The 17,183-nt window shown below is 44.2% G+C and overlaps 1 protein-coding gene across 6 annotated transcripts in view; it reads right to left on the minus strand.

Annotated features, from left to right (window-relative positions):
* Positions 1-16,716, minus strand: part of GRAMD2A (GRAM domain containing 2A) — a 90,536-nt gene extending 73,820 nt beyond the window's left edge. For 2 of the 6 annotated variants that reach the window (XM_069067287.1, XM_069067286.1), the window contains exon 1: positions 16,397-16,700. Coding sequence is in view for 2 of the 6 variants with exons in the window: in XM_069067284.1 (XP_068923385.1) it covers positions 4,759-4,838 (80 nt within the window). In the remaining 4 variants the exon portion in view is untranslated. Of the gene's footprint in view, positions 1-4,758; positions 4,880-16,396 lie in introns of those variants that run through there. The other 4 variants (XM_069067284.1, XM_069067285.1, XM_069067288.1 and 1 more) reach the window with 4 other exon arrangements.
* Between the last annotated feature and the right edge of the window lie 467 nt (positions 16,717-17,183).

A 17,183-nucleotide genomic window follows, 5' to 3' on the forward strand; every position in this document is an offset into this window, starting at 1 on the left:
AGGGTCTATCAACTTCCAACTCATCCTTGAACAAGAGTGCTCCCTATAATGCCCCTGATAAATGATCATCCAACCTTCACCTAAAGACTTTACAGTGCTAGGGAACCCACAATACCTCCTGAGCCTTCTCATCTCACTTTGAGAAAGCTCCAATTATTAAGGTTACATCCAGTCAAAGTGCTAGGTCAGGAGTCAAAAAGATACCTTTCAAATCTGGCCTTAGATACTTACTAGCTGTGTGACCCTGGGTAAGTCATTTAACCCTGTTTGCCTCAGTTTCTTCACTTGTAAAACAAGGTGGAGAAGGAAATGGCAAACCATTCTAGTATCTTTGGTAAGAAAACCCCAAATGGGGTCACAAAGAGTCAGTCACAACTGAAGTGACTGAACAATAACAACAACCAGTCAGACCCAGTCTCTCTGAAACTTCAACTCAGTACTCCTAATTTTGTCTTCTGGGTACACAGTATCCCTAGGACTTACTTCTTCTTATCTCCTGTTGAAATTCTTCTCTTCCAAATTCAATGTCCTTCCTAAGGGCCACTCCCTCCATGAAGAAGATACAAAGCTCATCTAGCGTCAAGGGTGGGGTATAATAATGGTGCTGTTTCAGGGGCAGCCAGGTAGCACAGTGAGTAAGAGCACTGGCCCCAGAGTCGAGAAGACCTGGGATGGAATCCAGGCTCACACCCACCCAGAAACAACTGGCTGTGTAACCTTAAGCAAGCTACTTAACCCCAATTGCTTAGGGGTGGCCAGGTAGTGCAGTGAGTAAGAGCACTGGCCCCAGAGTCGGGATGATCTGGGATCAAATCCAGGCTCAGATACTTAGCACCACACCCAGAAATAACTGGCCGTGTAACCTTTAGTAAGTTACTTAACCCCAATTGCTTTAAAAAAAAAATAAATAATGGTGCTGTTTCCATTGAAAAAAATGTACTCTAAAGAGATATATAGGACCCATCTCCCTCATTTCATTGCAATGGTGAAAGACTTTCAATATGCAATATTGCATTAATGTAAAAACTGTTTGATGTATTGACTAGTTTTGCTAAAATTTTTTTTAATCTTTTATTATGTGTAATAATGGATGGCTCTAGGAGGAAAGAGGGATATATCTGGAAATATAATTTATGTAAAAATAAAAAGGTTAAAAAATGTAATCTAGTGATGAATGAAGAGAGGTAAAGTTGCAGAAGGCATTGGGGCTCCCACAGTAATTAGGCTTGGAACCCCTAGATAACAAATGGATATAAGGTGAAGGAGCTGAATGAAAATTGAGTTGGAGGGAGACAACCAGGGCATTGTATGCATGTGAGAGGGAGGGAGGGGTGAATTTTGAGAGGACAAGAAATTTCCAGGGCAGGTTCTAGAGGCCATTGGCTTAGACAATTTTTAAGAGGAATTTTTCAACCTAAAATTTTAAAAAATCAGTCAATAAACATGTGCTAAATACTGTGCTACCTGCTGCAAATACAAAAGGGGCAAAAGATAGTCCCTGCCCTCAGGGAACTCACAATCTAATAGGGGAGAAAACAAGCAAACAAATATATACAAACTCCATACAGGAAAAAAATCAGAAATAAAAGAGAAAAGGCACTAGGATTAAGAAAGGTTAGGAAAGTTTCCCTGTAGAATATAGCATTTTAGTTGGGATTTGAAGGAAGCCAGGGAAGTCAGTAGGATGAGCTGGAGAGGGAGAGCATTCCAGGCATGGTGAAAATGCCCAGAGCCAATAGGCAGCAAAAATATACTCGTGGAGGACCCCAACCTTCCCCTCTCAGAACTAGATAAATCTAACCACAAAATAGACAAGAAAGAAGTTAGGAAAGTGAATAAAATTTTAGAAAATGCCAAGAGATGGAGTGTTTTGGTTGGAGGGAAGAACAATAAAAATAGTGTCACTGGATCATGAGTATGCAGTGTGAAGTGGAAGAAGTCTTAAAAGAATGGAGCCAGGGAATAGGTTATGAAGGGATTTGGATACCAAGCAGGATCTTATATTTGATTCTAGAGGTAACATGGGGCCACTGGAATTAATTGTGTGTGTGTGTGTGTGTGTGTGTGTGTGTGTGTGTAACACAAATGGACCTGCAAGGCAGACTGGGAGTCCAAAGGAAAAATGACTCCATTTCTCTAGGGACCTAAGGAGTTGAAAAATAGGGTTCAGTCTGGGTAGAAACCTGGAAATAAAGGTGAACAAGCAAAAGAGGATAATGACCTCAAAGATCAAGTCTAGAAAACAACAACAGATTGGAAGGGGGTGAAGTGAAAATGACATAAAAAACTGAAGTGATAGTGTGGTGGGTATACTATAAAGGGATACTGATTTAGAACAAGGAGAACAGAAGGACGTGTAATTAGAGAAAGAAGGGACCTGGGAAGTCTAGTTCAATCCTCATGTTGGAGATGAGAAACCTGAGAGACTAAGTGAGCTGTTCAACTATCACATAGGTAGGAAGAGATAAGGGAAATCCTAGTCCTAATTCTGGCTCTGCTACTAGTCTGGCAAGTCACCTACCTTCTACAGTCTCCAGGTTCCTCATTTGTAAATTTAGGGGAATCAAATCTGATTATCATAAAAGAGTCTGTTTTTGTGTTGCTATGATACTTTAAACCTGAGTGAGTAGGTAGCTGAGGCCATGTACTATGGTCTACATGAGGTCCTAGAGCAGGGGTGGGGAACCTGTGACCTCAAGTCCACATGTGGTCTTTTGGGTCCTCAGGTGCAGCCTTTTGACTGAGTCCAAGTTTTACAGAAGAAAATCCTTTTATTAAGGGGATTTGTTCTGTGAAGTTTGGATTCAGTCAAAAGGCCACACCTGAGGACCTAGAGGGCCACATGTGGCCTTGAAGCCGAAGGCTCCCCACTACTGTCCTAGAGTCTGCTCCCTGTTCTACCTCTGGGAAAAGCCTAGTGGGACGTAACAGGAAAGGAAAAGGAGAAGGATGCTCCTTAGTGATTGATTCAGGAATACTGAGAGAAGAGACAGAGCAGCCCAGTTGTGAGTGGAGGAGTAAGGTCTATAAGGTTTCCATACAAATGGATGGCTACACTGAGATCACAGATAGACACACCTCCACAAACACACACAGAGGTCTCTCATGACTAATCAGAGCAGAGATAATCAGAGCACAATATCATTATTCCAGTAACACTGTAAGATCTTTTCCCCTGGTCTAACTAATACAAGAATGTTCATGTCTACATCCCTACTATAGGCATGTGGAGACAGACACACCCACACTCTGGCAAGAACTACCTTTCCCCCTAACCACTTCCCCCCTCCAACACTAGAACAGCACAATACTTCCAGTAAGAGGGAAGGTGTTGGCTAGGATGGGCACAAAAAGGGGTAGGCCCAGGTGTAACGACTAAACCCCAAAGCAAGGAGAAAAGGGACATAACTGATTGTCACATTCCCATAGCACATGCCACCTCTCTCCTCTGCCAGGCCAAAGATTGAGTCCTAAATGTTCAAGAACCAAGACCTTTTGTCTTCTCACTCAGCTTCTTCAAGGGAGTTCCCTGTGACCAGGGAATAGAACTTCTTTGAATATAATTCCTTTGTCTATTTGGATGTCAAGTCTATTTTTTTTTCTGGAGGGGGGAAGGAAAGACAATTAGGGTTAAGTGACTTGCCCAAGGTCACACAGCTAGTTAAGTGTCTAGTATCTGAGACTGGATTTGAACTCAGGTCCTCCTCACTTCAGGGCCAGTGCTCTATTCATTCTGCCACCTAGCTGCCCCACCTGGACTTTCTTAACTTCATGCTCTCATCACTGAGCTTATTGGCCCAGTGGCTATTTAACATAGCAAACAGCTTACCAGGTAAAATATGGGTTTTGAGTGTTTTGAGTGAAATGATAGCTGTTTTTCCACATTTGGCCTCAAATTATTTCTGAATTCAGTTCCTTTCACTTTTCAAAAAATCTTGACTCCAAATGTAACTGACTGGAGCAAGAAGGCCAATAGCACAAGTGGCTTGTTACATTCTTTTATTTTCCTAGACATATAATTTCATCTGGAGGGGAACTCACTCTATCAGAGCAGCATCTTTTCTTCTTTCATCCTCTTAGAGAGTTGCCTGGAACCATATGTATGCTGTATTGACCCAGATCTAGAAACCTTGGAGGGAGGGGCAGAATGACCTCATAACCTCCATCCCCAGGAGGATATAGTAGAAAGAACACTGGACTTTGAGACAAATGGCCTTATTTGAGCCCTGGATCTGCCTCTTACCAGTTATTACCTGTGATCTCAGAGAACTCACCGATTCCTCGAACCTTGACCTTCCTTTATCATTGCTTTCACTTCGGTATATGATACCCTGAGCTGTTTGATATGATATATACTAGCCTTGGCATCTTCTTCCAGAAATATTTCTCTCCAAGGATATCTAGCCTCAGTCACCTTCTCCAAGCTGTTCTTGCCAACTCATCCTCTGATTAACTCACTACTGTCCTCAGATTTTTGTTCTTGTTCAGAAATCTGGGCCTCCCTTCCCCTCCTACCCCACCTACCCACCGTATTGGCCCCAATCTGTCTCACTCATTATTAGTCCATTTTAGACCCATTACAAAGCTCACATCTACACTCCACCTACACAATCTTGGCTTAACTACAACAAAGAGGAGCACAGCCATGAAGCTCAAAGCCCGTGGGGGAGGGGGAGGCAGGAAGGGGCTTCATCCCAAAGGCAGGCAGGTCTCTGGGCTAGGATGTGAAGGAAAGCTGCCTGGGGTAGGCACTTAGACCTGTGACTGGTTCCTTTCACTGAAGCAGGTACATGCTCTCTCCTGGAGTTCTCTCTGCATTCACATGCTTGGGCTAACATTCCATTTATCCTGCCATTTTTCACCCCTCTGGACTTGGAAGCTGGAATGAGAAAGGGAAATGTTCAGCCTGAAGGGAGAAAGTTTTTGGAAGTCACACCTAGAATTACATACACTTAAAGGCTGCAAACACCATAATTAATTCTCACTGTTTCTCCTTCCCTTTTCTGGTGTCTAAAATAGAACAAGTCTTCCAACATGAAAAGAGGGGAGAGTTCACTGTGAATGTGCTCAGCGTTTGGGGAACAGAGAGATTAGGAACTCAGCAGAAAATGGCACCTTAATTTTTGTAAGGGTCTCAATTAATAGTCAGGATTACAATGAGGAAAGTTAACAGAGTTCATGGGAAGCTGCCCAGGCCAGTGGAAGGGGCACTCTGGCCAGAACACATCTAGGGGCAGAATGAGTCCTGTTAATCCCACTCACAAGCCACATGGCTTGGGAAAGTCATTTTTAGCTTCGGGGACCTTGATTTCATCTTCTAGATGGGACTGGACTAGATCAATCATCAATAGGCATCTATTAAGTCTTTATTATGCTCAGGGCACCACGCTAAATGCTAAAGATACAAAGAAAGGCAAAAGATAATCCCTAGGGACAGCTAGGCAGTGCTGTGACTAGAGCACCGGCCCTGGAGTCAGGAGGACCTCGGTTCAGATCTGACCTAGGACACGTGACACACTTACTAGCTGTGTGACCTTGGGTAAGTCACTTAATCCCAATTGCCTTGCCTTCCCCCCTCCAAAAAAAAAAAACACCGTAAGTCAATGCTGTCCATTGAATTTCTCTAAAAATCCAGAAATCTTGTCCAAAAAGGAAATGAAGCTAGTCATCTAATAAAAATCCTCATCAAATAGACAAGGAAATAAGGCCCTAAGAGGTAAGACATCTCAAGGTCACGGAGCCATTTAAGAAGACCCATTTAAAAAACCAAATCTTCGAGTTCCCAACCTCAAAGCTTTTCCTCCAACACTAGCCAATGGGGCTTTCCGCATTTGAAGATTGCATCAAAAAATTTGGCTAAGCTGGAGAATGGGCTAGGAACAGAAACTGTGAGCAGATGGGGACCATGTGCCCAGCCCACCTGTGAAAGGAACATTGCTACCTTTGGAAAATAAGAAGGCAACAGGGGTGCTGTCATGATGTGTGGATCAGGTCAGCTACTACCTTCTGTTCAACTTGGGTGATATTTTTCTCCTAACTCAGAGATGCTTGAGGATAATGGGATATCAAGTCACTTAATGTCTAAGCACAGCAGTCTTGGATTTTCATCAGAAGTTTCTCTCTCTGAAGGTTAGGAAGGGGGATACCCACTTAAGAAGTTTCTTTGCTTTCCTGGTTTTCTTGCTTCATAGGCATCTGTCAGAGAGCCCCTAAAGGGCAACATCCCTTCCCTCTTGCTCTCCTTATCTGAACAAGATTGAGAATTCTTCTGCTTTTGGCACAGACCACATATTTGATCCTGTGTTATTGAGTCAAGATATGGACAGAGAAGAATGACTAGGCATTGGTATTCCTAAAACCTGGTTCTAACCATGTCCTTCTGCTCAAGAAACCTCGATGGCTCCCTACTGCTTCTAGGACAAACTACAAACTCTTCTATCATTACAGATCTTCCTAATCTGGCTCCAGCCTGTCTCTTCAGGCTGGTTACACTCATTTAATCTTCATAGACAAAAAGCTCTTCTCATTACAGAACATTCTATCTCCCACCACTTCGGTATCCTTGCACAGCTTCCCCCCACACCAGGAAAGCTCTACTGTTTCATCTTCACTTCTCAGAATCTCTAGCTCCCTTCAAGGATTGGCTCAGGGCTACCTCCTACAGGAAACCTTTCTGGATACCCACAGTTGTTCAGCCCTCCCCCAAATTACTTTGTAAACATCTCCTATTTACTTTTTATTTTTACCTGTGCACATGCTGAATATCCCCAGCAGAGTGATGGCTCTTTGAAAGAAGGAACTGGTTTTGTTTGTCTGTGTTTGTCTCCCCAGCACCTGGCACAGTGCCTAGCATATAACAAGTGTTTAATAAATGCTTGCTGAATTGAATTGCCTGGGAAAGGCAGAACGTTCTCCGCAGACCTGAGTTCAAATCCCACCTCAGAAGCTTACTACCTGCATGATGCTGGGTGAGTTATATAACCTCTGTTTTTCTCAATTTCCTCTACTATAAAGTAGGGAAAATAACACTTACCTCACAGGGTTGTTGTGAGGATCAAATGAGATACTTGTAAAGTTGCTATTAACACAGTGCCTGGGATAGTAGCAGGCACTATATAAATGTTCATTCCCTCTCCCCTCCTGTCACTCACCCCCAAGCAGGCCAGGCATATTCCCAGACTACTAGGAAGTGTTTCTAAGGACAGTTGATCCCTAGATTTAGCATTTCATCTTTTGGTCCACTCCAAAGGAAAAGTGCAAGTTTGCCCAGACCACAAAGTCAAATGTCAGATGTCACTTGGAGGTCTTCCAAATGAGGCAATACATTGGGAAAGAGCTTTATAGCTGTGAAGAACTATATAAATACAAGCTATTATCATTCAACCCTGGACAGAAGGGTCAAGAGTGTGGGAAGGAAACTGGATTGGGAAAACAGAATTAAGCAGTTTACAGACACGTGTGAAGTTTGGGGAGGAACTACATCTGCGAGAACTTACAATACAGTGTTTCACCCTTCCCATCCTCAAGCCTTGCAAGTCCCATGACAGCTGAGTCAGGCTCTCAGGTAAACTTTGCCCATTCCGATTTTAGCTGATCTTTCTCAGCATTGGCACTTCAGGGTCACTGTTTAACTGATACCATTAAAGTATAACCAATTGACTCTTCTAACCTTTGCTTGTGAATGAAGCCCTAGTCTACAAAATACTCTGGCTTCAAAGATGGGGAAGTCATATAGTCTAATTGAAATAACACCAGTCCTAGGGTCAGAAGAAGCTGTTTTCAGTCCAAGGTTTATGAGCTGTGTGACTGAGGACAGGAACTTAATGTCTCCCAAGTCTCAGTTTTCTCATCTGAAAAAAAGAGGTATTTTAATATATATCGTGTCTATCTCACAGGTTGTTTGGAGGAAAGTATGTTTTACATTTTGATATCTCTTTGGACTCATGATCTCATCAAGGAGGGCATTTCAACCTACCCACCCATGATTTATCTTTCTTGATTCTTGTCTACATAAATTCTTGTCCCATAAATCCTCTATAAAGGAGCCTTCCTTTTAAAGGGGATATGAATGTGAGTTTCACCCTCTCCTCTTGTAGAACTAGAATGCTAAACTATGGGGAAGCATCCCTAATTCCATATCTGGTGGGGGGTGGTAAGATGTCACTGGAAGAATAGGCGGTCTTCACTCTGAAAAGATCCTGGCTTCAGCCCACAATCTTGGGCACAGTGCATCTATGGGACCCAAGAATGAATGGATGCACTCAACAGGTAAAGGAGAGAAGGGCACAGGAACAGTGCCTTTTCCTTCATCATCCATCCACTGACCAGATTGGGGCAGGAAAGATCACATCCAATTTTTTATTCTCAGTGTCTTCATTCTCAGGGCCTTTAATCAGCAAAAAGAGAACAAAGTTTTCTACTTGGCAAACATGTCCCATGGATAGGTATGATAACATCACCAGTACCTTGAAAATATATATATTATAGGGGGTGGCTAGGTGGCGCAATGAATAGAGCACCAGCCCTGGAGTCAGGAGGACCTGACTTCAAATACGGCCTCAGACACTTAATACATACATACAAAAACTAGCCATGTGACCTTGGGCAAGTCACTTAACCCCAAATGCCCCTCCAAAAAAAAAAAAGAAAATATATATTATAGAGGATCAGACAAGATGACAGAGAGAAGCAGAATCTGACCCTCTTTTTCAGTGGGGATGGATTAGTTTTGATGCACTGTTTATCCACACTGCTCTAAAAGGGAAATGTAGGACCTTAATCCTCCCAGAAAGCAAATTTTAGATTTTTAAAGTCTGAAGGTTGCCAGCCCACTGGTAGGTCTGGAATTAGCATCCTTACTTCACATCTTTCACTGGTTTTCTTTCTAGTGCCTTCCAGGAGCCATTGTTTATATTCAATCCTCTTGATAGCTCCACCCTAATGGCCAGGATAACTCAAGTAATCCCTGTGGACTTTCATTGGTTATACTGCAGGAAATGTCCACTCTGAAATGCTCCCAGCCTTGCTATACATGGTTACATTAAAAAAAACACACACACACACAACAACAACAACAACAACTAAAAAAAATAACCCTGGGAAAGAGCCTCATTGCATAGATGAGATATTATCCAAAGAGATATTACAATGTAAAACACACTTTCCTTTAAACAACCTGTGAGATAGGCACGATATATATTAAAATACCTCTTTTTTCAGATGAGAAAACTGAGACTTGGGAGATATTAAGTTCCTGTCCCTCAGTCACAGAGCTCATAAACCTTGAACTGAAAACAGCATCTCCTGACTCTAGGACTGGTGTTATTCTAAAGAAGATGAACTTTAAGCCTTCAAGCTGAAGTCCCTTGAATTTCACTTTGGACAAACAACAGAATAAACACCCTTGAACTATAAGGAATGGTGTTATCTGTCAAGTTCCATATATGGGACACCTGCCTGAGCCCTGGTTGGCAGTGCTCCAGAAGGCTTTCTTGGGAATCCTTACTGGCGTGCTTGGAAGTTGCTTAGTGTCACCAGGAGCCTGGGTACTTCTGCTTTGAAGACCACATGATTCTAACTAGGAACACTTCCTCCTAACTCTGCAGACATGGCATCGGCACAACCTTTATTCCCATAATGTTTATAGTGGTATATGAAGCCAAAAAATAATGATAGTAATAGCTTACACTTATGTGGTGTTTTCAGGTTTCCAGAACACTTTTCTTACCACCTATTCAGTCATTCAAATCGTATTATCTGTGCTTGGTTCACACCTGAGAATACTAGCCATCCTGTGGGTACAATGGCAGGTTTCCTTGAGCAGAATGGAAGCCAGGAGTCTGCATTCCAACCAAGTTGTGGCTTATAAACCCAGAACTTCCCACAATCTAAAGAATGCAGCAGGAAGCGTATCTTCCCTGAACAGCCCTTGGCCAGAGAGGCAGCGACTAGTCCTGGTGCCAGGCACACACATCCTGCCTGAATCAGTGGAATCTGTGCTTCAGAACAAGTAAGGGCTTCTGCAAGCAGATTGTGAGCCCCTCAGGACAACTGCAGAAGCAAACCTTACAGTGATACGTCAACATTAGCTATCGTTATTGTTACTAGCAGCAACATTTGTGTAGACAAGTCACATCTCTGTTTTCTCACTTTCAAAATGGATATAATATTTTTAACACCTCTGTCACAGAGTTGTTTCGAGGCAATCACCATCTAAATTCATTATTGCCCATCCTTTGAGAATAGGCTTAAGTGGAAAGAAATGCCCATGTGAGAGACTGCACTGAATTGTTCCTTCCAGAAAACACTGTAATTCCTTCTAAGGCTATGAAGAAATTCAAGAGAAATTGGACATGTTCAAGAAAAGAAGGATGGAGAGAGAAAAAGGGATGAGAAGGGGCGGCTAGGTGGTGCAGTGAATAGAGCACTGGCCCTGGAGTCAGGAGAACCCGAGTTCAAACGCAGCCTCAGACACTAACACTTAACTAGCCGTGTGACTTTGGGCAAGTCACTTAACCCCAATTTCCCCTCCAAAAACAAAAAAAAAGAAAGAAAGAAAAAGAAAGGGATGAGAAGCTATGTGGACATAGACCAAGACAAGGTCACAGACAAAGAAGCAAGCATATAGAACACATTAGTGTAGGGAATAGGAAAAGGATTTCAACAGAGCCAGGAAGCAGTTGATTACTCTCTATACTTGATTATTCTCTATACTCAGCTCTTAGTCCAAAGAAAGCACATGAAACAGAAGAGAGCAGAGAAGGATCATACTTCTCTTGCTAAACACCTGAATTCTCATGGCCAGGAGAAAGCTAGCTGCCCAGCAGTGCCTGGACGTCCTATGGTCATTCTCTCCAGCTAGGGGGTTCCTATCTCTTCCTTTCTCCCCCTAGAAGAGAAGCATCCAAGGTTGCTCTGTCTTGCTTTGAAGGTTCAGCTCAGGACATAGGGAGTAGGCCCTCAGGACCCTCCACAATGATTTTTGAGGTCAATTGTTTTTCTCTTCCGTGGGAACTTTACAATTGGTAACAGCAAAGCCATAAGGACTCAGAGTCAGACCCCTTCCCAATGCCTAACTGCCAGGCTTCCCACCAAGCTGCCCAGGCCAACCACTGCCCCAGAGAAAGAATATATGCAACAAGTTGCCTCAAATATGTAGCTAAGTGCTTGGGGGAGAGGGAGAAGGAAGATGTTCTCCCTTCCCATCTCAAGACGTACTTGTCTGTGCCCCTGCTTACATGTGTCCGAGATAAAGAATAACATTCTCTACCATGGCCTTGGCCTAGTTCCATGAAGTTGTACTCCCCTGAAGGACGCATTTGGCTCTGGGTCATTTCTGACACAGTGAAAGTTTAATTTGTTCTTCTTCCCAAACAATATCAGCCCTTACCTCCCAGCACCATTCTTACTTTTCAGCATCCATAGGAACATCAGCCCAATTCCGAGAATGAGGCAAAGCTTTTTGGAATGTCAATATCCAGGGGATGCTCCCAGGCAAGGTCATAGGAGGATATGCTGAGGGAACCTTAAGGCAGTGGGCAAATTCCTACCTGTTCTTTCTCCAAGAAAAGGCCAGCTGCCTTATGGTTAAAGTAATTGGTGAATAAGACCCAAGTCACAAGTAACATGATCCCAAGATGAGATGACTACATCACTTCCTTTTCTAACTAATCTTAGTTGCTGAACCAACATCACACTCAATCCATGCTGACACTGTGATCCCCATATCTTTTGCAAACTGGGACAGCCAATTGGTACAGAGGTCAGTGTCTAACATCTCAACTAGAGCTACCTGCTATTGTCCTACTCCTTACTCTCTATAAATTGTCCCTTTACAAAACACCTGTTCTGGGACGGCTAGGAGGCACAGTGAATAGAGCACTGGCCCTGGAGTCAGGAGGATCTGAGTTCAAATGCGGCCTCAGACACTTAACACTTACTAGCCATGTGACCTTGGGCAAGTCACTTAACCCCAATTGCCCTGCCTTCCTCCCTCCAGAAAAGAAAAAAAAAAGAAACACCTGTTCTTTAAGGCCTTGCTCTGCCCCTTCCTTTGCCTATGAACTTTGAGAACTATAGCTTCAAGGCAAATCTAAGACAAGCTGTTTCATATGGCCTTTGAGGTCTCTTCTCAAAGTTTTCTTGGCATTTTTCCTGACTTTCCCATACTATCATTAGCATTTAGAGCTAAAACAGACCTTACAGATCATTTTAGTCCAACCCCCTCAGTTGCCCCCTCATGGGCAAGTAAGTCCTAGTGATGTGAAGTGATTTTCCAAAGTTACTCAAGATTGGGATAGGAACATTTTAAAACCCATCACTTTCTCCACTAAGTCAAATTCCTCTCCTTTTTTGTTTAACAATTCTCCTTTGAATCACAGTAATTTGAATATAAGCTTTCCCTACACTTCTTCCAAAATTAGATTACAAATTCCTTGAGGGAAAGGCAAATTAATATTCCTTGTGCTCAAAACAGTAGATATTATATCCTAAAAACATCTTTTAAAAAAAGGGGAAATGACCCATTTGTACAAAAATATTTATCGTGGCTCTTTTTATGGTGTCTAAGAATTGGAAACTGAAAGAATGCCCATCAACTGGGGAATGGCTAAAGAAGCTGTGGTATATGATTGTGATGGAATATTATTATGCTATAAGAAATGGCAAGCAGGATGATTTCAGAAAAACCTGGAAAGACTTTACATGAACTGATGCATAGAGAAGTGAACAGAACCAGGACAATTTTGTACACAGTAACAGTAATATTACTTGATGAAGAACTGTGAATGACTTAGCTATTCTCAGTAATACAATGATCTAAGAGAATCCTAAAGGACTCATGATGAAGCACACTATCTTTCTCCAGAGAAAGAACTGATATTTTTTGAATACAGACTGAAGCATGATATTTTTCACTTTCTTTCTTTTTCTCTCTCCTTTCTTTTTCTTTTATTCAAGTCTTCTTGTAGAAAATTACTAATATGGAAATGTTTTATATAATTGCACATAGATAACCAATATCTGATTGCATACTGTCTCAGGGAGGGGGAAGGGTAGTGAGGGAGGGGGAGAATTTTGAACTCAAAACTTTAAGTAAAAAATGTTGAAAAAAAGAAACTAAAAAAAAAGAGCTGATAATTATTTAATGGAAAAAAAAAAACAGTAGACATTGACAAATGTGGAATGGAATCTGAGGATACTCCTTACAAGTAACTTTCAACACAGTCCTTCCTTGTTTGCCTTACTTCTCATTTAATAAAGATTTTTTGCATTGAACTGGTCATCCAGTACAATAGTCCCAAACACAGAAACTGTTAAAGTTGTTCACTTAGAGATGGCCACTTAAAGAATGAGATTTCTGTCTTTCTGCCTCTCAAAGCACTGCCCATATTGATGATTTAACTTGGTATTTAGGATCTTGGACTGGAAGTCATTTTCTCTAGGTCAGGGAGGTGAGTTTGGCTAACTATAGGGTCAGATTCTGGGTGAGGGATAAAATGGAGGGATTGTGAATTCAAGGTACCACAGTCCCTGCTATATTTTCTTGTGATTGTCATTTTTGAGGGTGAAGCAGTCTGCTACTTGTTCATACTGTGGAACTCAAGTGTATCCATTCAGGCTTTCTTGAGACTGCCAATGTAAGCTTCATGTTGCATTGGTAGAACACTAACAAGTTATAGGCAAAGATCGGAGTAGGGCAGGCAAAGCCAGGTTACCCATGAATAATTATTAGTGACTGTCCTCTAACCATGGCATCACCTGGACATGGAGATAGAAGAACAAGCTTGCAAACCTTCCTCCCCTTATTAGCAATGTTAAACTGCTGCAGGAAAGACTCAACATGCCAAGATTCTTTGTCCACCCAGACTGAACAGCCAAAGCCCAACAATGAGTTAATGCACAGAGTTTCAACTGCTTAAAATAGGTGCGGCTGTTCCCCCTGAAGGCAGGGAGAAACACCTTGTTATAACTGCCAGAATCATGCTGGGACAACTCAGATTCTCTCCAAGCTGACTTAGTCTGTCTACAATGACAGGGAGGCTCAGGGAGAGAGTGTCCTAAGGCCACTGAGTAAATCAAGAGATGCCAAGAGAAAGTAGACCTCCTGACCAGAACTTAGTAGGGCATGGATATTAGATAAGAATGAATCACAAAAAGAGCTGGTTAGAGGGGACTCACAGGCCATATAAATTAACTCATATCTGAACAAGAATATCTTTGATAGGGGTGGCTAGGTGGCGAAGTGAATAGAGCACCAGCTCTGGAGTCAGGAGGACCTAAGTTCAAATCCGGCCACAAATACTTAACACAAAACTAGCCCTGTGACCTTGGGCAAGTTACTTAACCCCAATTGCCCTGCCTCCCCCCTCCAAAAAGGAAAAAAATAAAATATAACTACAGCATTAAAAAAAAAAAGAATCTCTTTGATATACTCTGATATGTGATAGAACCTACTGAAGCCCCCCACTTCACTTTGGGATAACTCTAATTGTAAGGGGGCTTTTCTGCCTAAATTTGCTTCTCTGCAAGGTACCTCTTTCTTTCCCCTAGAGCCAAGCAGAACAAATGCAATCCTTCCATATGCCAGCTTTTTAAACTTGAACATAACTAAAATGTTTCCTTTAAGTCTTCTCTTGCCCAAGTTAACCATCCCTAATTCCTTCAGCCAGTCTTTGTATGGCAGGGTCTCCAGTTCCCTCATCATACTCAAGTCACCCTCTTTTGGATGCCTTCCAGCTTGTGCTCAGAAGTGATCAGCACTATAAATGTTGCCTGACCAGAGAGCAGAACACAGGAGGACAATTATTACCTCCCCTATAGTGGAAACCACACCCCTCTTTATACAGCCTAAGATTACATTGGCTCTTTGATCTGCAGCTTCACAAGGTTAATCCCCCATTAGATTGTTAGCTCCTAGAAGGTAGGGACTGTGTTTTGCATGTCCTTGTATCCCCATCACTTAGCGAAATACCTGGCACATAGTAGGTGTTTAATAAGTTCTTATTGACTGAGTAGTTCACAGTGACTTCCCAGAGAAGTCCCTCTCTTCGAGTTGTTACTTACCTTCATAAAGAGTTACTCCTTTCCTAATACTGGGACCTTAAAATAGAGGGGTGGTTCCATCTATAGATGTGTCAGGCTGCCCTCCCAACTTCATTCTTTTAGAGGGTTAGGATTAGACTAGGGGCAATTGTGTCCACAAAACTCCAATAGTCTGAGTCTTTTCGGACAAACACCCTCTGCTTCTCCTACACTAGTTCAATAGAACCTGCTTCTCTATATCTCCAAACCTTCTATACCTCATTAGTGATTAGAGCCCACTCCATGGCCTTAGGCCACTTCCAAGATAAAATGGTCCCTATTCCTGTGTCAAAGCCATCAAGCCCACTGCCCTCAGAAGTGAAATCATGGAGAAACTTCGGGGCTAGGCTTGGGAGGTTTAAGAGGAAGAGGCCAGCACCTCAAACCTACCTCAAGAGGTTTTGGAGGAGCCACGGGGACCCAGTCCCGCCACCCTGGCTTCAGCAGCCAAACATCGCTGGCATTCCAAACAGCCGGTGGTAACCTCTTGGTCCAAAGATTGTGCTTATATACAGTGGAAAAACAATCTCGGGCAGACCCTCTCCTCGACGCCCCTCCCCCCCTCCACTCCTTTCCCCCCCCCTAAAGAGGTGTGGTAGGTCTGAGAAAGCAGTTTGGTAAATATGCAATCGGAACGCTAAGTGGCCCTCGAGGTCCCCGGCCAAGACTGACCCAGCTCTGGGAGGCCAGAAGGGCAGAGAGCACAGGTCGGTAGCACAGAGGCTGCACAGTGGAGAGAGTCAACGACAGAGCCGGGTGTCCGCAATCTGGGACTCGCGGCAAGGAGGGGGCGCGCCGCTGGAGCTGCGGACTCTACCCTCCCAATCCCCGGGCCGTAGGCTCGATCCCAGCTCGGGGCTAAGCTGCCGAGGCGTTTGGAGTCCTGCAGGCAGCGAGAATGGACAAAGAGAGGACCGAAGTCAAGTCGGCTTGAGAGAGCTCCGCGGGCCCAGAGTGAGGCGGGGGTTGAGTAAGTTATGGGAAACAGTTGGTTTCGGCTCCAGCTCTGGCTCCGACTCCGGCAAACCCACTTTCTTGGAGGCTGATGCAACCTCGGGGCTAGCGGGAAGGAGGGGGCTCCCAGGCTGCCCTCCGACCTCCCCTCCCCTTCCTCTCCTGCGCTCCCCTCCCGTTCCCAAGGCGGGCAGGCGGAGCGTCCCGGCGTCCCGCGCCCCCAGACTGAGCCAGGACTAGACAGCGCCTGTCTGTGCACCTCGGACGCGAGCAGTCGGGCTGTCTGGTTGTCAGACTGTGTGGCTGTCTGGCTGTCTGGCTGTCTGCCTGTCTGCCAACACCTCCCACCCCCTCTACTCACGCGCCTCCCTGGAGGGCTAGCTGGTGGTCTTTCTGGCCGTCTGTCTGTTAATCTCTTGGTTCACGCTGGAGGAGGCTCTGGCACTCCCACCATCTGTTCTTCAGTCCATCTGTCCTCTCGTCCGTTAGTCCTGAGGGGTCAACTGCGCTTGCTTTACCTGGGCGGGTCGGTAGCGGCCTCTGTCCGGCTAAGGGCCGTCATCACCGGCAACTCTCCCACAACAAGACCCCCGGCACTGCTGGACCCGAGAGTGGTGGCGGTAGCCGCTACCCAGACCCTGCGGCCCGCCCCGTCAGCCTATTGGCTGCTTCTGCCGGTCCGCCCAGGTGAGAGCCGCCCCCAGGGGGAGGGAAAAGCAGAAGAAGGGGGAGGAGGATGAGGAGAAGGAGGAGGGAGAGAGGAAGGGAAAGAGAGAAAAAGGAGGAGGGAGACCGGGAAAGCCTGCAGAGAGGGAAGCTGTAGAGTCGAAACTCTCCAACCACCTGACGACCGCCCCTTAAAGGGCCCTCTGCTGGCACCCACGCACGCTGCCCCCACTCCTAGTTCACCTGCTCAGGCCCCACTCTCAGCTACTTCGGTGGCGTTAGTTACCGAAGCTGATCAGGGCCATTTTACACTGTGGGTATCGAAGCGAAGAGCTTAAAGGTCTGCGAATCACACTCTTAATGACAGAACTTCAGACAGAGTTTCCGGAGAACTCAGCAGCTATACTCATACCTGGAAGACTATCCCCTCTACAATTACCCAGCAAGTGGTCGTCAAACTCCTACTTGAAAACTTCCAAAGA

This window comes from Petaurus breviceps, unplaced genomic scaffold, assembly GCF_028583685.1.
Source record: "Petaurus breviceps papuanus isolate PSGF00001 unplaced genomic scaffold, PetGlider_PUasm1.0 90740, whole genome shotgun sequence".
Taxonomy (NCBI): domain Eukaryota; kingdom Metazoa; phylum Chordata; class Mammalia; order Diprotodontia; family Petauridae; genus Petaurus; species Petaurus breviceps.